The following is a 21,107-nucleotide window of genomic DNA, read 5'->3' as shown; positions in this document are numbered from 1 at the left end:
TTATTCTTCTGTTATCCACAAGAAGTGTTTAAAAGAGCTACTCTGAAATATTTGTCTTATTTCAAAAATATGTCATATACTTGATAGCAGTTGACTGTAAATGTCTCACATAGGTCATTCCTGCTGAAAGTATTTAGCGTGCATCTTACATGTTGAAACAACCAGGTATATCCAAATTGAGGGACATTTGCAAAACAACTGGCTGGGACTGTCATTGTCCCAAAAAAAGGGGACTGGGAAACTATTCTAGGTTAAAGGATATTAAAAAGATATGGCAACTAAATATGCAATTTGTGGTCCTTAGGTTCAGAATTTATAAAAGTTATAAAAGACGTTACTGGGACAATTCAGGGTAATTTAAATATGGACTGTGTGTTACATGATGATGCTGTATCAATCAACAATTAAAACTTTTGAATATGTTAATTGTCCTGTGTACAATTAACGGAAATGTTCTAATTCTTAGGTTACATATAATAAAGTGTTGGAAAGTCAGAGGTCCTGATGTCTGCAACTTATTTTTAAATGATTTGTTAAAATAAAGGGATCTATGTATGCGTGTATAGAGAAAGTGAGATGTTAGGCAAATGTGGCAAAATGTTAATAGTTGGTGAGTCTAGATAAGGGTATATGAGTTTTCTTATATCTTTTCTATAGCCTTGAGAGTTTTCAAGACAGCTGGGGAAAAAATAAAAATATTTATGGAGATTTAACTTTTTTCAGCTCCTTCTACTGAATTACTTTCTGGAGGATCTGATAATCAAGTGATTCATTGGGAAATAAAGAATAATCAGGTGGGTGGACATGTTTATAGTTATAAGAAAAGACCTTTATCTGCTTTTATTTTCAGGTCTTTTTGTCCTTTCTACGGTATTCTTTTATGAAGTTGCTTTATTCTTATCAGTAATCCAGGTCCTGTATCTTCTATACTTCACGTGCCCTGTACCCTTCCTTCTGATATTTGCTCTCATATTCACATGCTGTCATTCATTTCTGTGAATTTCTCATCATTTTGTAATAGTTTTCACACTGCACACACAGGGGCTATTTGTTCTGTCTTCACTGATAGCATAAGTTAGTACTGCCTTCTTCACAGGACAGCTGTTACCATGTGGATATAGATTTACATAATTCTGAGTGATGTTATAATATGCAGTGCTGAGTATGGACGGATTTCTATTGATGGACACTAGGTTGTTTCTAGTTGTAAGCAAAGATTAAAAGTTAGCGTGTTAGACATTTGAACATCTGTCATGCAGTAGATGTAGATGAGGCAGAATCCTATTCATGATTCACGTACATGGTTTTGAAGGCAAAATCTACTTGAAGAGTTAAAGAACAAGGGTAGCTCCATAGATAATGTGCTCTAGCTTGCTGTACCACAACCGTGGTGCTGTGAGTTTAGTAGAGTTTTAAGAGGTGGTCTTTGAATTGGGTCTTAAAGTATCAGGTGGTTTTCTTGGGAGGAATTAAAAAAAATTTTTTTTTAATGTTTATTTTTATTTTATTTCTTAAAAAAAATTTTTTTTTTAATGTTTATTTTTGAGAGAGAGAGACAGAACGTGAGTGGGTGAGGGTCAGAGAGAGGGAGACACATAATCCGAAGCAGACTCCAGGCTCTGAGCTGTCAGCACAGAGCCTGATGTGGGTTTCTAGTCCACAAACTGTGAGATCATGACCTGAGTGAAGTTGGGTGCTTAACCTACTGAGCCACCCAGGTGCCCCTAGTGTTTGTTTATTTTTGAAGGAGAAAGAGACAAAGTGTGAGCAGGGGAGGAGCAGAGACAGAGAGAGGGAGACACAGAATCAGAAGCAGGCTCCAGGCTCTGAGCTGTTGGCACAGAGCCCAACATGGGGCTTGAACTCATGAGCCATGAGGTCATGACCTGAGCCGAAGTCGGACACCCAACCGACTGGGCCACCCAGGTGCCCCTCCTTGGGAGGAATTTAAGGGTCTAGAATTCCTGGTAGGAAATTCCTGGCATGAATGAAAAAGCTCAGTTGATAAAGAAGACCACCTGTTCAGCAGTATCCAGTCTTAACCCAAGCCTAAGCTTTAGGACAGGGCTTTCTAAAAAAGTTTGTTCAGGGAGGTATTCATCTCTCAAGAAGTTAAGTGAAAAAAGGAATCTATGGCCAATCAAGGTTGGGAAACACTATATTCTATACCTCCTTTAGAGAGTCCCAGTGCACCGTGAGTATAGTGAGGGCTCTGCAAAGTTCTGACATGGACCAACATGAGTATCTTTAAGTACCATTTCCCAAACTTCTTTCAAGTCTTAACTTTTTTTTCCCCTTTTAAGTTTCTTAGCATTCCTTGTAACTGAATGATATAGTTCTGGACATGTTTCTTGATAATTCATTGTAGGCAGTACTACTAGAGAAGTACAGTAGGGGAAGATCATGTGGAAATGTAGATACCAGCTGTAAGAGTTTGTTCTTTATTAGCAGGCACTGGGAAGTCCTTGATGATTTCTAAGCAGAAGAGTATGAATAACAGAAGAAGATTAATCTGACAGCAATGTGCCATATCAGAGTAGGAAAAAATAGGAAGAAAGCGATGTGGGGTGTTTTTGAAGGCAAAATGATTTTGACATTGACTAGTTACTAAAGGAGTGGGAGCTGGTGTTAGGGGAGTAAGTAATAAAAATACTGGGATTCTGTTTCCAGGTCTTGGGAGAAAGGTGCTTCTACAAAGTAACATAGGGAAACTGGAGGAAAGATGTGGAATTTACTTGTAGACATTTCACTTGAATTGGTGGCCTGGCATCCATACTTGTCCTCAGAAGGAGAGGGCAGGTGTGGAGGTGGGGATTTTGGAAGTACCTAGATGTGAATGAGAGCAAAGGGAGGTGTAGCAAACTTAACTCCTGTTTGGACTGATCTTGGTAGAGGAATCCAGAAGGAGTGAGTGATTTGAACACTTGATTTTGAGATCTTGAGGTGAGACTTGAAAAACTCTTTCCTCATTGCTGCCCCACGCTTCTGTCAATAGAGGATCACAGACTGAGCAAGTATCTGGTGGCAGCAAACTTCAGGAGGAGCCAGAGGAGAAAATGTGAGGCCAGACAGGGAGGACGGCAGGAGGGTGAAAGGCATAAAAGGGGGTTAAAGGGAATAAGAGGATTTAGAGGAAGGGGCCACACATGGAAACCTTAGAGCCTTACAGGCTCCTTTCCGTATGCGTTTCCATGTATGCAGGTGTTCAACACACCTTGACTTCTGATAAAAGGAAATAATTCTAAGCTGGTAGAATGAGAGGTTTGTCTTTGAAGAGTGAGCATTGTTTTTTTAACAAGGTGACAAACTTGAGAGGTTTCTTTTGAGTTTTTAAAATTCTCTGATGGTTGACATACACCCCTGCTTAAAAATGTAAAATGAGTATTTTCAAGATATTTAAATTTGGGGGGAGTAATGATATAGACACATGTGAAGAAATTTTACAGAAAAGCATGAAGAAGGAAAACTAAGTACAGAACCTCAACAGAGTTAACATTCTAATGAACATTGTTGTAGCTCTCTATTTTGTGTGTATAATTATACATAAAAGAGATTATATTGTACTTGAGTTTTTTAAAATGAGTTTTCCAAGAAGCCAAAAGTTAATGGCTGCAGGAAGTTAGTGTACAGAACCTTATACATAATTATTTTCTTGAATGGCAGAGTTCAGCTTAATTGGGAAAACAATTGAAACATTTAAGGGACCCCACTATTTTGGGAGATAGCAAATTATAGAAGATACTTCTCAAAGGATATGATGGAATCTCACACATTTTGAACTCTAAAAAATACACCTAAAATAACAGAAATGATACCACAGGGCATAATCTTGCATGGTAAGCATTTAGATGATAAACAAATGGAATTTCTTAGTTCTGTTTGCCATTTTTTTTTTTTCATATTCCAGCTGTACTTGATTCAGGCAAGTATCATGAGTGTATGCTAAAAATATTTGGTTAAAGTTTGATGGAGAAGTACCAAGTTCCAAAGTATAATCTTACATAACATTACGAAAAAAATTTTTACCTTCGCAGTGAAAAAACAAGGCAGACACTACCTTTACTAGGATACCAAGCTTAACTTCACTAATATTGGCACAGAGTGATATCATGTGCTTCCTGATGGGATGCACATGGATAGTACTGTCAAAATGTATATCATGAATCTATTCATGAGGAAATATCAGACTGATCCGAAAAAGAAACATTCCACAAAGCTGGCTCTAGTCTTCAAAAAATATCAATGTTGTGGTTGTCTTTCCATGTTATCCTTTTTGTTGACTACAGTGTGTATCTACAATCATTTAATCAGTTCCTCTTAAAAATTTTAGGTTGATTGCAATTTTTCACTAGGATAAAGATTGTGTGATGAATCTTTTTCTGCATTTGTTTGTTACTATTTGTTACACTAGTGTGGTTAGCATCTCAGAGTAGATTCTTAGATGTGAGATTGCTGTGTCAAAGGGTATGCACACTTTAAGTGTCCTTACTGCAGTCAGACCAACTTCTCTGAAGTTTACTTTCTCTTCAACTCTAGAGGATGTATTTCTGGGTCAGGTAGTTTAACAGTACTTTTAATTCTGTGATTTTAATTCAGTAAAGGTAAAACTGTTAATTCCTTTTTTATCGCCGTGTTTTTGTCAATTCTTTCTGATGTAGCTTTTAAAAGCAGTCCATCTCCAAGGCCACGAAGGACCTGTTAATGCAGTGCATGCTCTTTACCAGAAGAGGGCGTCAGGCGTTGCATTCCGTACACTGATGGTGTCTGCAGCTTCTGATTCTACTGTTCGAGTCTGGTCTAAAAACGGTTCAGAAGGTAGGTTTAGAGAAATTATAATACAAATGAAATAGTAATTGTCAAGTGACGAAAGAACATACATGTCAATTTCTTTCAGTCTTTGAAGTCCTTTTATTCTCTGTAACGTTGTTAAAAATTGACCATTTACGTCCACATGGTCATTGGGTCTCAGGATTGACTTCTCTCATCCCCTGTTGCACCCAGGGCTGTTGACGATGCTGCCCAACCTTTCTAGGTGGATAAGCTCAGTGTTAGTTGTTCATGGTGTTTTTTATTTCTTAGTAACATGCCTTCAGACCTTGAACTTTGGAAATGGATTCACTCTGGCTCTCTGCTTGTCTTATTTGCCTAATACTGATGGTGAGTATCCTGCTGAGTATACGTTAAAACAGCAGTATAGGTGCCTGGCTGGCTCAGTAGAGCATGTCACTCTTGATCTCTGAGTTGTGAGTTCGAGCCCCATGTGTAGACCCTACCTAAAAATCCCCAAACACCACAAAAAACAGCAATATATTTTTGTATCTCCCTACAACCAGACATGTTAGGTTTTAATATTGTGTCTAGATAAGTTGAAACATGGAAAATAGACCTTTTAAAAGAATGGAAGTATAGTTGACACAATGTTAACATTATTTTCAGGTGTACAACATAGTGATTCCACTACTGTGTTCCTTATGCTACGTTACCCAGAAGCGTACTTTTGTTTTCAGTCTTCAAATGATTTGTGTATAGGACATAAAATTAAGAGAAGTTGTAAGAATTTTGATAGCTGTTGAAAATTTAAGAGACCTAATATGTACTTGGGATTGATGCTATTTATCGTGTACGTTATCAACATCTATAGATCTAATTTGGGAAAATGAACTCTTTGAAGGCTGAGATCTGGCATAAGTTGAAAAAAAATACTAAAGATGAACCCTGTGAACATTCCTCTGAAGATGAGAGCCTCTTCACATCCTGCATAATGACCATTGGCCCAAGATCACTTAGAATCTCCCAACAGAAAAACTTCCCTTTTGCTATGAAACCCATCTGTACGTACCTTTGATTGTCCTCCACAGAGTTGTTGGCCAATGTGGTTCAGTCTGTCTCTGCCGCCTCAGTTGTCTGGAGGACATACCTGGTGGAGAGAGGCCACCAGCCTCCCTTGCCCTCTGCAGCAGCAACTGCAACTCCATGTTACGATGTGATGAACTTTGTGCAAGGGCTCCCCGGGAGGAGGAACTCCCACATTCTGGCTTCATAGCAGAGAATTTAGTTTCTTCCCATCTACAGTGAGGCCAAGTGATTGGAGTTTTTGTTTTTGTGTTTTGTTTTGTTTTTTGATGTTTGTTTGTTTGTTTGTTTGTTTGAGAGAGCTGCCAGCCAGCATGGGAGGGGTGATGAGTGAGGGAGACAGAGAATCCGAAGTGCTGACAGCAGCAAGCCCCATGCCGACTAAGCCACCCAGGTGCCCCTGGGGTTTTTTTTGTTTTTTTGTTTTTACCTGATTTAAAGTGAGAAAATCTTTGAAAAACAAATTTAAAAAAAGACTCCTAATTTTATCTGCTGTCCTTTGGTAACGTGAATTTTTTTATAGTCCTACCTTTCATAACATTTTAACCATGTATTTAATTACCTGCTCTTTTTTTAAAAAATTGAGGTATATTGACACGTATTAGTTTTAAGTATACAATGTAAGGATTTGATATTTATATATATTGTGAAATCACCACAATAAGTCTGGTGAACATTCCTCACCATCCATAGGTACAGAATTTTTTTCCTTGTGATGAGAACTTTTAAGATCTATTCTCTTAGCAACTTTCAATTATGAAGTAATTATATGCGCTTTTATTTTGTTCACTACTTGCGTCATGAATTTTGTTTTACTGTTGAATTCTCAAAGTGTAAGGTCCTTGAAGTAACAAACCCTTAAATCTTTGTGCAGTAGCCATGATGCTGGACTCCTACATAGCTCGTACATTTTCTGGCTGTGTTGGACCAGCAACTTTTCATATTAATCTTCTGGTTGACATGGTGAAATGCTCCCAACTTGCTTTTTGTGTTTCTCTTTTCACTGCTGCTTCTATTGTAAATGACACAGAATGGAGGAAAGGACTTGCAGCTAATTAGCAGTGATTCTTTGCTGAGTAGCTGTTTGGTGTTTTTTTTTTTTTTTTTTTTTTTTTTTTGAGAGACAGTGCAGGGGAGGGGCAGAGAGAGAGGGGGAGAGTGAATTCCAAGCAGGCTCTGTGCTGTCAGTGCAGAGTCCAACACAGGGCTTGATCTCACAAACTGTGAGATCATGACCTGAGTTGAAATCAAGAGTCTGATGCTCAACCAACTGAGCCACCCAGGCACCAAGTAACTAATAGAACATTTGAGATTATTCATTTTATTCCTACAGACATTTATTGAGCACTTTCAGTTTGTTTGTGCAGGGTGTGGGAAATAGAAGTCTGGATTCTTTACCAAGTTCCTAGAATCCATGATAGGTGATAATCATAACATGTGATGGAATATTTACAGTAAAGCCTCTTTTTATCCTCCCAGTACCAATATTAGCATGTGGTGATGATGACTGCAAAATTCACTTATTCGTTCAACAAAATGACCAGGTAATTAATGATTTTATTAAGATACTGGAATTACATTCCGCTTAATTACACATTTTAATGCAGCCTAGTTCCAGATGATAAATTTTAGGGATGTTCTACTACTCTAAACTAAAATAATCCGGTACGAGAATCTTTTTTGAAAGTCCTCTTTTAGATGGTTTTCCACTCTCTTTGAACACAAGTAAGTGCTGCCTTGGCCACCTGGTGCAGAGTTGTTAGGTGGAAACGGATCATTAGATGGTGGAAGGACAGGAGGAAGATGCTGTGGTGGTGGTTTATAAATTTTTTTTTTTGGTAAATTCTAAATAAATTATATCTATGGTGAAATACAGCTGGTAGTGTTTGTCTTTCTGAGCTTACCTAGATATTGAGACATTAGAGGAGAGAAGTTCCAGAAAAGGGGTTGGGTCACTTAAAACTTCAATAGTAGAGATACTTCTTTCTTTACCTTCTGTAGTAAAGTTTAAAATGGTTGTGAATGTCCGACCATCCGACTTTTTTCTACAGAATAATACGTGTCATTTTATCCTGTAAAAATTTAGAGTATTTATCTATTTATAGATATTACGTACTCAGCATTGCTCCGTTAGATAAGTTAGATGACTATGAGATTTTTTCATTCCCAAATGAGAGCTCTACCTTATGTCTGATCAGATAGTGTTGCCAATTTAAAACACACAAAAAAAGTGCATCAGGACTGGCTGTGACCCCAAATGAAATCACTGATATACATGAAAATTTAAATTCTTACATCAAGTCTGATGATTTTTGTTATCTTACTAGTTTCAGAAAGTGCTTTTTCTCTGTGGACATGAGGATTGGATAAGAGGCGTGGAATGGGCAACCTTTGGTCAGTATGAAATCTTGCTGAAGTTCATATGATGGGGCAAGTGTGTGGAACTTCCTGGAAAGCAGCCTGTTGTGTTTTCATTTAAAATTTTCTTTGTATGTAACATTTTTCTGTTGTCCCTTTTAGAAAAGAGGATACTTACCCCTTTTGTTAACTATCAATTGGGGTGGCAGAGGATGAAAGCAGTTGATGTTTTAAAGCGGACACTAGCTGACTATTACACACGTAGACATTCTTGAAGAGTTCTTTGTAGAATTTTGTAGACTGTATAAGAACACATGTCATAACCATTTGTTAGTATTGTATGTATATTTGCCAATGTTACTGAAAAAGAATATAGGTCAAGTGAATAAAGGGCTGGGAGGCAAAGTCTAATTTTTTCAGGAAGTTTAAAGATCTGCATATTGTGGAGGAGAAAGTCTTACACATAAATTTAAGATATAATGTTTAAAAAAATAATAAAATTTGTTGTTTTATTAGGTAGAGATCTTTTCCTGGCGAGCTGCTCACAAGATTGCCTGATACGAATATGGAGGCTGTATGTAAAATCAACATCTTTAGAAACTCAGGATGATGATAATATAAAGCTGAAGGAAAATACTTTTACGATAGAAAATGAAGGTGAGTAATAATGAAAATATTTGATGTTAACAGTTTCCTGACTCATTCATAATATTATTAACACAACACACCTAGGTGAAGGTTAGTTTTTCAAAAGTATCAGATACCTACGTGAAACGGATACTGTGCATTTTTAAAAACAATTTTTTTAAGGATAAGTTATTTTTTGTATATGAAACTTACTTTTCTTCTAAACCACGTTTGTAAGATTTTTAGAAATTGCTGAAAATGTTTACTATTTTCTCAAATTATAAATTATAAGATGCCAAATTTTTCGTTTAGCATCGGAAGATCTAAAAGAATAAAGTAAGTTATCCGTACCTTTACCGGATGAGAGAAGACGAGCCAGAGCCCTACGTTTGAGTGGGATGTGTAATTCTGATTTTCTTATTGGGTGGTAATCAGAGCAGTACCCCTGCATGGCAGATCCTGTTGGGATGTTGTATTTGAAGGAAATATTTTTAAGTGTTCAACTAAATTATAGTGTTGTTCACCTAGGAGTACTCTCCTTTGTTATTACTCTTCTTGGTTTTGAAGCCCTTTAGAGTTGAGATTTTGGTACGTGGTTTTATGGGGAAAACCTAGAAATCCTTAACCAGCATGTCATGAGTAGCTGGCTGTTCCCAAATATGAAATTTTGTTAACATTTTTATTAATGACTTTGAAAGGTCACAGTACTGATTTGACCTCCTTTATTTCTGCATTTTTCTTAAGTTTTTTTAAAATGGTATTTTAGGCTATTATATGCTGATAATGACTGAGGATAGCCAGGAGGCTGACATGTCTGTTTTTCCTTTTTCATTGCAGTATAACAGCAGCTATCCCAGAAAAGTTTTAAAATTGGACATACTCCTTAATATGTACTTACGACTAGAGAAAAATTTATGCAATTTTAGAACTTTTTCTCTTGTAATTTTGAACAGTGAGTGAAGTCAATGAAATTCATTTTTTGTTGAATTATTGACTCTAAATCATGTTTCTGTTCCGACTTTTGGAAAGGGAGTACATAGTTGTACAACTTTGTTGGTAATGGAAATTCTTTTTAGAAGAGCTTTCAGGAAGAATATGTCATTCTTTTTGTTGCAGGTATTAAAATGGCATTTGCAGTTACTCTAGAGACTGTGCTGGCTGGTCATGAAAACTGGGTAAATGCAGTTCACTGGCAGCCTTCATTCTACAAAGGTAGGAAGAAAACATACTACATACTTGTCATTTCAGTTGAATCACACATGTAGAATTTTAAGCTGACCAAATGCAGTGGAGCAAGTGTTTTTAGTGTGACCAAGTGCTCGCTAACTGGCTGGCTCAGTCAGTAGAGTGTGCAACTCTTCATCTCGGGGTTGTAAGTTTGGGCCCCGCATTGAGTATAGAGTTTACTTAAAATCTTGGAAAAAGAACAAAACAAACCTAAAAATCTCATATATAAGATATTTTTAAGTTGGCACAATATAATACTACAGTTAGGTTCTTCTGGACATTCAATCCCATTGAAACTTACCCTCCTAAGTGGGAAAAGTGTGATTCCTGTTGTGATGCTGAAGCCACCATGTCCCTTTTCACTTGCTCTTTAAATGCTTTCATCTAGTCTTCATGGTGTTTAAGAGAAACTGACTTTTTTTTTTTAATGTTTTTATTTATTTTTGAGACAGAGAGAGTCAGAGCATGAGCAGGGGAGGGGCAGAGAGAGAGGGAGACACAGAACCCGAAGCAGGCTCCAGGCTCTGAGCTGTCAGCACAGAGCCCGACGCGGGGCTCGAACTCACAGCCCGTGAGATCAAGCCCTGAGCTGAAGTCGGACGCTTAACCGACTGAGCTACCCAGGTGCCCCAAGAGAAACTGACTTTTAAGCCAACTTCTCTGGAACTTTTCCCCCTGGAAATAGGAAGTTGGTAATACTGAGCCACATCATTTATGAACAAACAAGACTCTCTCTCTCTTTCTTTGGCCCTTAACCTGTCTTTGTGGAGTGATGGTTGCTTGCTGAAGCTGGTGCTGTATTGTACAGCTGAACGAGGCACAGGCCTCATAATCTTCCCCTGACCCCCTCACCGAGGCAAGAATAGAGACTATCATTAATGAATACTCAAGTAACTGCCGTCCAACTGTTATTAATATTGTCATATTTTTGCTGCAATTAAAAAAAAGTAGATATTATTGGTATTGGGGGACCCCCTGTGTATTCTTTCCCGAACTCTTTCCCCTCCATTCTTCCCTTAGGACAACTACAAGGCTGAATTCACTGCATATCATTCCCACGAGTGTTTTTATACTTCTACTATACATTTCTGTAGCCACAAACAGTATTGCTTTACAGTTGTTAAAACTTGATAGCGATATGTATTCTCTTACATCTTGGCTTTTTAGCTTAACGTGTTTTAGAGTTGTACTCGTGTTGATTCATGTAGCTCTAATTTATTTATTTTTATTGAAGTATAATCCATTGTCTAAATGTGCCACACCTCGTTTATCTGTTCTAAGGTAAACCTCTGTTGTGTTTCTAAAATGTTGCTATCGCTACAAGTGAATGTTCTTATAGTAACGGTATTGTGTTTTTCTGGTAATCTACAAACAATGCTTGTTGATCACCTAAAGGCATTAGTTTTTTTCTTTAGATGGTCTTCTGCAGCAGCCAATGAGATTGTTGTCCGCCTCAATGGATAAAACCATGATTCTCTGGGCTCCAGATGAAGAGTCTGGAGTTTGGCTGGAACAGGTAAAAATGTGAATATTTACGGAACAGAAAATTGGGTTTAATAAATGATATTTAGCCCCCAAGTCTTTGTTCCTAGAGCTGCAAAAGTGTTCACTCTTTCTATGTGTTAAGTAAGTGAGAACATAAGAATCTCTGGAATCTGATTTCTACTGTGAGAATTGTGGACTCTTGATTACCACTTATTTTCTATTGCATAGGTTCGAGTAGGTGAAATAGGTGGAAATACTCTGGGATTTTATGATTGCCAGTTCAATGAAGATGGCTCCATGATCATTGCTCATGCTTTCCATGGAGCATTGCACCTTTGGAAACAGAATACGGCTAACCCAGTAAGAAAAGCATTTTTAAATAAAGCATTTGTTCTCACATAGAGTGAAATGAAACTTAGGTAAACAGTGTTAGGTACTTCCTATACTCTGCCAGAAACATAGTTGGGGTGTTTAAGTTCAAATGACGTCTTTCTTATTCACTTCTTCTTGTAGACGTTATACTGTAGTTACACTAAGTGAGAAACTTATGCTTTCCTAAGAGGAAAAGTATTCATTTGTTCAGTATCGTTGGGGGTTTTGAAATTTGCACATAGGTCAGTTTTCTATGTAAGTGAACTTTAAGCTGTATAAATTTTTTTTTTTTTTTTTTTTTTTTTTTTTTTTTTTTTTAGCATTTGTTTATTTTTGAGAGAGAGAGTGAGCTAGCAAGGAAGGGGCAGAGAGAGAGGGAGGCACAGAACCTGAAGCAGGCTCCAGTCTCTGAGCTACTAACAGAGAGCCTGGTGCAGCATCTGAACCCACAAACTGAGATCATGACCTGAGCTGAAGTCGGAGGTTTAACTAACTGAGCCACCCAGGTGCCCAAGCTGTATAAATTTTAGGCTCTGCCTTTAAGCTCTATAAATTTTTTGATGAGAATATTTCCTATAATGTGTAACATTCTGTCATCTTTAAAAAAAATTTTTTTTTTTTTTAACATTTATTTATTTTTGAGAGAGTGTGAGTGGGAGAGGGGCAGAGAGAGAGAGAGACACAGAATCCAAAGCAGCCTCCAGGCTCTGAGCTGTCAGCACAGAGCCTGACATGGGGCTCGAACTCACAGACCATGAGACCATAACCTGAGCTGAAGTTGGACGTTTAACCGACTGAGCCACCCAGGTGCCCCATGTAACATCCCTGTCTTCTTAAACAAGACAACATAATTTGGTCTTTTCTTGGGCAGCAAAGTACTCCATAGACAATTACTGGATGAATGACTGACAAAAGGGCAATAGGACCACCTGTTATTTTGTGAAGGAATATATTAATGCTCTCAAGTTGTTGATGGGTGTAATTTTAAATGGTCCTATAAATACTGGGCTATTTTACATCTTTTTTATAATTGTTAGTTTCTTCTCAAAGAGGGAATTTTCCTTTAGTCATCTAGCTGCCTTTCAGTATTATTCCTTTTCTTACTTTCTTTTTTTTTTAATTTTTTTTAATGTTTTTTTATTTTTGAGACAGGGAGACAGAGCGCGAGTGGGGGAGGGGCAGAGAGAGAGGGAGACACAGAACCTGAAACAGGCTCCAGGCTCTGAGCTGTCAGCACAGAGCCTGATGCGGGGCTCGAACCCACGAACCGTGAGGTCATGACCTGAGCCAAAGTTGGATGCTTAACTGACTGAGCCACCCAGATGCCCCATCTCTTAACTTTCTAATTTGCTTCTGATCCACTTCTTTGAGTTTGGGGAAATGAAATTGCAGGAAAAGTGGCTAAGAGCACAGACTTTGGAGCTGGACAGTCTGGCTTCAGGCCCAGACCCCAGCACTTACTGGCTGTGTGCCCTCGAGGTCTTTGCCTAACCTCTGTCTCAGGTTCCTCCTGAGGAGGGTAAATAGAAAATGTAAAACGTGAATAGAAATATCACCTACTCTGGGGTTTCTATGATGCTTCAATGAGTTAATATTTGTATAGTATGTAGAACGGGTCTGGCACCTAGAGGTTACTATGTGAATACGTTAAGTAAATAAATGAAAGAAATAAGAGCATTGAGTGAAATGTGAGTCAGCAGATTCTGAATGTCCATCTGATGGCTTCCTTTAAAAAGTAAAAATTCATGGGTTTGCATAAACTTTAGTTGGTGGGCTTTGTAATAGTTGTGTCATCTGTGAGGCTTTCTCAATGCATGGAGTGATTTACTCTTTCCCTTATATCTTCCATTTGGAGTTGACCTTCGAAGACTGTTTCTACAAGTATGGAATCAGACCTGTAAATACAGAGAACACACTGATGTTTTGCTGAAGGGGAAAGGGGACGGGGGTTGGCCAAGTAGGTGAAGGGGAGTGGGAGGTACAGGCTTCCAGCTGTGGAATGGGTAAGTCACGGGAATGAAAGATACAGAGTAGGGAATATGGTCAGTGGGTATTGCAATAGTGTTGTGTGGTGACAGATGGTAGCTACAGCAGCAGTGAGCGTAGCATAATGTATAGACATGTTGAATCACTGTGTGGTACACCTGAAACTAATGTTAACATTGTGTGTCAACTGTACACACACACACACACACACACACACACACACATAAACACATAAACACACACACACACAACAAAAAGATTGTTTCTACTATGAAATGAGCTAAGGCACTGTTAAAGAGGATATTTTTTAGGATAAAATTTGTTCTTGGAGCTCCTCTGAGTCATATTCAGCTTTAGTTTTTGAGGGGCTTCGTAGAAAAAAAAGCATCAGATGAGTACAAAGAAACTCAAACCGCGAGACAGAATTCAAGGAAATTTACTTGTGCTTATAATTTGACTTCAAATTTATATTAGCCCCTTACTAAGGTGACTTTTTTTTTTTAAGAGACTTTATTATTTTTTTAAAGAAGTTTTAGGTTCACAGAAAAACTGAACAGAAATTACAGAGTTCCTGTATACCCTCTGCCCCCACACATCCACAGCCTCCAGAGTGGCACATTTGTGACAATCAGGGCTGATTTTAAGAAGAAACACTGTCCTTTAGGACTATTCTAGTGGAAAACTGTACTGATAGTCCAAAAGTGCTGCCTTTCTTTCAAAACTTTTTGGAAACTGCCATTGGTGCTTACCATAGAATCAATTTTTTCGTCACAAAAGAAATTAATAGCATTTCTTAGTCACAACCTTTTTATTTTTTTGACCAGAAAATAATATAGCTTAGCTTAATCACTGTATTCAGCATACTTGTCTTTGAATGACGTTTTATTGATACAAATTTAATTTTTCCTCTAAAGATCACATTTTACCACTACTTGTGATTCTGTGTGGACCAACGACATTTTGTGTATTTCATTGTCACTGTTCACATGGTTGCTGGTACAGGTTCCCTCTGGAGGTGGCCAGCTAGGTTTGATTTGGACTGTGTTCTCTACACCTGCAGCTCCTTTTGTTTAATAAAGCCGTCAGAATCTACCAGTTTTACGTAATACTCTTTGTTATGTAGTTTAATAGAAAAATACTCGCATAATACCTAGTATGTGCCAGCATTGTTATGAGTGCTTTACAAATATAAATTCATTTTATTCTCATAACAGCCATACAAGCTTGGTAACTTTCCTACGGAAGAGTTCTTTGAGGCAGAGAAAAGTTAAGTAGTGTCTGACTTCTAGGAGGCATTCAGTAAATGATGAATGGAGGGAAATTTCCGTGGGTTATTGCTTTAAAGGAATATAGCACAGATTTGAATGTTTAAGTTCTCATATGCTTGATTGGAAAACCCATCCTTTTATTTTAGGATCCTACTATTTTAAGATCCCATCTTTTTTTTTTTTTTTTTTTTTTTTAAAGCTTTTCACATGCCTGGGGGCATCAGTCTTTTTCATCATTAGCCCTGAGGGCATTATGAAATGGATTCTGAGTAGTGCTGATCTTTGATTATTTGGATGTGTCACAGTACTTTCATTGCAGAGAGAGTGGACTCCAGAGATTGTTATCTCAGGGCACTTTGATGGTGTCCAAGACCTGATGTGGGATCCGGAAGGAGAGTTTATCATCACTGTTGGTACTGACCAAACAACTCGACTTTTTGCTCCATGGAAGAGAAAAGACCAATCACAGGTAAGTGACTTCCTACTTGACTGATCTACATTAAAAAACCTCCATGAGCACATGAAAAGTGGGGCAACATTGTTAGCCCCTGCGGAAGCGCAAGTTAAAACCATGCCGCCATGCACTGTATACCCTCAGCTGAAGTAGACGGTACTGACTGTGAGGAGCGGTGGGAAGGGTGCAGAGCGCCTGCAGACTTCCTGTGTTGCCGGTAGGGGCGCAGAATGCTAACAACCAGGCAAGAGGGCAGTTTGGTATTTTCTTAGAAACTTAAACATATGTGTATTCTTGCCAGTTGAGACAATTTAAATGTTAGTTGTTTTCAAAATGTGTTTACTTCAGTTCTACATAAAAGTTCAGTTATCCCTTGTAATTTTAAGTTTAATTCATAAAACACTGCCAAGTCTGTAGCAAAAGCTAATTTCTAAAGTCATATAGTATTAGATACTAGTGCTTATAGGCAGTTTTTGTTGAGTAACTTTTCAGTCTTGGCCTTGAGCTCAAAAAGTCGCAACAGAACTTTACCACTGACAAGCCATTGACCTGTGCTATGTCGTAGAGGAAGTCTGTGTACTCAGCTTCAGTTCCTGACAAAAATTCATGGAACTGCCTGTGGGTTGGTTAGTCCACAGAAACGAGTGAAAACTGCCACTGACATTACTACTTTGGTAGCGGTGGGAGGTTCAAATTAATAGAGTTGAGTCAGTTAAAAAACAAGGCAAATGATTTTCACTGGTTTTCTGTGGCTCTTTGTGACTTGTTACCCATATAGCTCAGCTGTTGTTTATTAATCATCTATTTAAAAAATAGATAGGGGCACCTATCAGGTCATGATCCCATGGTTTCTGAGTACAAGCCCCACATTGGTCTCTGCACTAACAGCACAGAGCCTACTTGGGATTCTCTCTCCGTCTCTGCCCACCACCACCCCCCCGCCTCAAAATAAATTAAAAAAAAATTAAAAAATGGATAAATCAGACTTGACTAAAATGTAAAATTTCTGCTCCTTGAAAGATACTGCCAGGAAAATGAGAAGTCCAGTCACAACTGGGAGAAAGTATTTACCAAGCACATCTCTGGTGAAGGATTTATATCTAGAGTGTATATGTATGAAGAATATCTCAGAAGTCAGTACTAGGATAATAGTCCAGTTTAAAAAAACCAAAAGGGCAAAAGATTTGAACAGATGTTTCTCCAAAAAAGATATAAGGAAATAAGGACAGGAAAAGAGTCTCAACACCATTAGTCATTAGGGAAACGCAAGGTAAAGCTGCAGTGAGATACCATCACACATTCACCTATCAGAATGATTAAAGTAAAAGACAATACCGAGTGTTGATGAGGGAGCAGACAGCTGGCACTCTCCTACACTGCTGGTGGGATTGTAAAGTGCATATCCTCTTGGGAAAATAGTTTGGCAGTTTCTTAAAAATGTAAATATGCATCTATTATATCATCCAGCCATTCTACCTATAGGTAGTATTAACCCAAGAAAAGTTGCAGCCCATGTCCATGCAAAGACCTGTACATAAATGTTCACAACTGCTTTCTCAATGAAAGACAAGCTGGAAACAACCTGAATATCTATCAGTATGTAAATGGATCAGTAAGCTTATATATATATATGTGTGTGTATATATATATATATATGTACATATATATATATGTATATATGTGTATGTATACACACACACACACGTGTATATATATGTATATGTCTCCATACAAGAGAATCCTACTCAGTAACAAAAAGGATTGAATTATTGGTAAATACAACACAGATGAATCTGCTTTGTTGTCCTATTTCCATGCATGATAAAGTATTTTGCATCTGTAACAAAAAGGATTGAATTATTGGTAAATACAACACAGATGAATCTGCTTTGTTGTCCTATTTCCATGCATGATAAATGATTTTGCATCTGACATTTTGCTTGTTGAAAAGAATTTGATTTTTGAAATGGTCATTTTTATTTATCCTATTTTAATATGCAGGTTACTTGGCATGAAATTGCCAGGCCTCAGATACATGGGTATGACCTGAAATGTTTGGCAATGATTAGTCGGTTTCAGTTTGTGTCTGGAGCAGATGAGAAAGTTCTTCGAGTATTTTCTGCACCTCAGAATTTTGTGGAAAATTTTTGTGCCATTACAGGCCAGTCACTGAATCTTGTGCTTTGTAATGTGAGTATTCCTCTGAATTTAGTTATGTGGAGCTAAATCCATTGACTTCATTTAAAAAATATTTGATTAAACCTGTAAATGGAGATTATGGGTAGAAAGGAAGTCAGATCGGATTTATTATTGTCTTGACAAACTTGCACACTGTGGCATGCAATAATTTAAATGTTTAAACCAGAAATTTCTTTAAAAAGTTGTCTAAGACACTGTGAAGAATTAAAGTGTTAAATCAAGGCAGGAATACCACATATCATCACTGTGATTGGTACTTAAAATAAAACAATATGTGATAGGTATGTCATATTTTCAGGGAGATTGCCTCTAACTGTGGTTAGAGGTAGGGAACAGTAGAACTGAAGTGCTTGCACTTATTACATAAGACCAAGGATTTTTTGGTGGCTAAAGTAAAATATTCATAGAAGGAAGAGGTTACTGTACTAATGAGAAAATGTTTAATGGGACCTTATTTGGGTTTTGAAAGGGTAAATTTTTTTTATGTTTATACTCTTTACAGAAGATTTGAGCTACTGATAAAAATACATAAGTTATGGGGCACTTGGGCATTAGGTTGGGAGTCCACCTCCTGCTGTGGTTCAGGTCATGATCCCAAGGTCGTGAGATCTAGCCCTGCGTCAGGCTGCATGTTGAGCATGGAGCTTGCTTGGGATTCTCTCTCTCCTTCAGCCCTTCTCCCCCTCTGTCATGTGTGCATACTCTCTATTTCTCTCTCTCTTTGTTTCTCTTAAAATTAATACATACATAAGTTATAAAAATTATAAAGTAACTACTTTTGAAGGAAGGGAAATTAGGAAAATAGTTGTGTTACATAGAAGTGTACCATCCTATGGTTCTTAAAGTTTGGTCACAAATTTGGTTCTGAGATTGAAAAGGGTAGGTAGGTACACTTGATAGGGAAAAGGGAGGAGAGAGAGAACACGCACACGCACGCAGTAGGGTGGCTCTGGCTATTCAAATGAAGAGTAGTATATCCAGAGAAAGGGAGAGAATGGGAGAAAGTCAAATGCTGGAGGACCTTGGGAGGCAGGCACAATTTAGACTACGGGATGCTGTTGTAGGTCCCTAAACAAAGACAGTGATGAAAAGTACTTTGGGGTGAAGAGAGAGCAGGATACATTTGAGCCTGGAGACTCTGAGGACAGGGCAACTAGCACCAGTCCGGATAAGACTGGAGAAGAAAGTGTCATTTGAAATAAAATTTCCAACTAAGTTCTATAGAGTGTAGACTGAGCACCCCATGACACAGGCATTCTTGATTATGTGAAGAGGGGTTAAGGTTCTGTTCTGCTTCTTTCTAACCATAATAAACAATGGGAATGAGATCAAAAGGGAAGTCTTGATTGGGATTATAATGCAGCGCCACAGGGTGGGGGGCAGTTAGTTTCAGGATCTCTTAGTTCTAGGGATTGAAATGTGGTTTTAGGGCTCCATGAGAGCCTTAGTCCCAGGTAGACAATCAGTTCTGTGTCCTAAGCTAACAGAGGTTTCATGGACTAGAAAGCCTCTTGCTGTATTTTGGGTTTTGTTCCCCTGCTGAATGTTGGGTTAGGTTTGTAGGAGTGCTTCTTACTGCTCTTTTCCATGCAGTTTTTTCTTGGTTTCTGAGATAAAGCATGCTGTGGCTTATGTCCCAGGTGGCTGTTCTCGATGGTTTAAATTCCCATGGCTCATGTTTATGTTGAGTTCCAACTCCTGTATTAAAGTCTAAATTGTGAGAAATGTTCTTAGCATATGGACATATGCCAGTTTTGATGGTTAGCATATCGTTTTTTATGAGATGATTTGGTTGGTATGCATTGCAGAGTATAAACGGATCATTGGCGCTTCAAATGGCACTCTAAAAGTTTTTAAAAATACTGAGTTATTTAAACATGTTTAATGAAAATACTATATGCCTTTTTGGGAAACAGCGGTGTCTGCATGCACATCATTAAGGATGTGCTTGGGAGACTCTTGGAAGTAGAGCCCTGGGCGTGCCATTTCAACCCACTCTGCTATTAGAAACGAGCCCAGTGCATGCCCTGTCAGACTCCAAAACTCACTGAGCTGTTAGGGTTTGATGAGCTCATGGATGACAGGATGCCCGACTTCATGGATTGGGTAGATCCATTGGGGGGTTAACTGCAGCCTGTTTGTGGAGAGTGCTTAGCATTGCATCTTTGGTTTAGGAAATGGAAGTGTGGGCAGATACCCACACATGTGTTCTTTAAATTGCTCCTCTGCATTTATGGGCATGACATTTTTGGTTGCCTGAGGTAACAGTAACTTTTAGTGTTTAAAACATGTATCATACTTTTTATTCCAGCAAGATGGTGATCTTCCAGAAGGAGCTACTGTCCCTGCGTTGGGGTTATCAAATAAAGCTGTCTTTCAGGGTAAGACTTTAGTGTCCAACATTTTTGAACCCATTGTATTTTAAAACCTAGTTACACACTTGTATAACACGTTCCTCGTGTTCATTACTGATTTTTTTTTTTTTTTTTTTTAAATCACAACACATGCATTTGCTTTCTCCACCAGATATTTCACGATAAATATTCCGTGCATACACAGACCCTGAAATAGGTACAGTTTTCACAAAGTGTGTTTCATGGAGCTCTACCACCACACATGCTAATACGGGTAGCCTGAAGAATGTGTCTGATTGTTCTAAAAGTTTGGGAAGTGTTAGGTCAAAGAGAGAGGAAGAAATCGTTGAGGAATTGACTAGCGCTTCAAAGAACACATTTGGCAAATACTGGAGTACTGGAAGTACCCTTGGATTTGGAATTGCATTGATACATCTTGAAGTACAATCAGTACTTTGAAGTTCCACTGCTTTGTAATTGATGCTCTTAATATTAGGATGTATATAGGACGTATAAATACCGTGACTATATACATGATGTTGACGAGTTTCTTTTAAACTAGGAGATCTAGTTTCTCAGCCTTCTGATGAAGAGGAGCTATTAACGAGTAATGGTTTTGAGTATCAACCAGTGGCCTTCCAGCCTTCCATACTTACTGGTAAGAAATGGTAAAAAGGTGGTTTGATAGTCATTAGTACACAGAGTATGGTACCTGTCACTATTGACCTAAAAAAGTGCTATAGAATTCACTTATTTGCGTGAAAATAGAAAAAGTAATTGCAGTGCTATCCATTTATCGTAGAACCTCCCACTGAGGGTCATCTTCTGCAGAATACTTTATGGCCTGAGGTTCAAAAACTGTGAGTTAAACTGTGCTAAGCTCTCTGATCTGATTCTGTCATAACTTGTGATTTTTTTTTTCCC

At 38.1% G+C, this 21,107-nt stretch overlaps 1 protein-coding gene across 2 annotated transcripts in view; it reads left to right on the top strand.

Moving 5' to 3' along the window:
* The window catches only part of ELP2 (elongator acetyltransferase complex subunit 2), a 44,314-nt gene that overhangs the window by 4,440 nt on the left and 18,767 nt on the right, over positions 1 to 21,107 (top strand). Inside the window, exons 3-16 of one of the 2 annotated variants that reach the window (XM_049619514.1) lie at positions 724 to 794; positions 4,659 to 4,815; positions 5,080 to 5,157; positions 7,333 to 7,397; positions 8,181 to 8,247; positions 8,728 to 8,868; positions 9,955 to 10,050; positions 11,481 to 11,581; positions 11,779 to 11,910; positions 15,496 to 15,645; positions 17,632 to 17,820; positions 20,141 to 20,210; positions 20,746 to 20,841; positions 20,986 to 21,043. In XM_049619514.1, the coding sequence (XP_049475471.1) occupies positions 724 to 794; positions 4,659 to 4,815; positions 5,080 to 5,157; positions 7,333 to 7,397; positions 8,181 to 8,247; positions 8,728 to 8,868; positions 9,955 to 10,050; positions 11,481 to 11,581; positions 11,779 to 11,910; positions 15,496 to 15,645; positions 17,632 to 17,820; positions 20,141 to 20,210; positions 20,746 to 20,841; positions 20,986 to 21,043 (1,471 nt within the window). The remainder of the gene's footprint in view (positions 1 to 723; positions 795 to 4,658; positions 4,816 to 5,079; positions 5,158 to 7,332; positions 7,398 to 8,180; positions 8,248 to 8,727; positions 8,869 to 9,954; positions 10,051 to 11,480; positions 11,582 to 11,778; positions 11,911 to 15,495; positions 15,646 to 17,631; positions 17,821 to 20,140; positions 20,211 to 20,745; positions 20,842 to 20,985; positions 21,044 to 21,107) is intronic. The other variant, XM_049619515.1, reaches the window with a different exon arrangement.

This window comes from Panthera uncia (genome assembly GCF_023721935.1).
Source record: "Panthera uncia isolate 11264 chromosome D3 unlocalized genomic scaffold, Puncia_PCG_1.0 HiC_scaffold_8, whole genome shotgun sequence".
In the NCBI taxonomy this organism is placed as follows: domain Eukaryota; kingdom Metazoa; phylum Chordata; class Mammalia; order Carnivora; family Felidae; genus Panthera; species Panthera uncia.
This window is presented reverse-complemented; position numbering and strand designations above follow the sequence as displayed.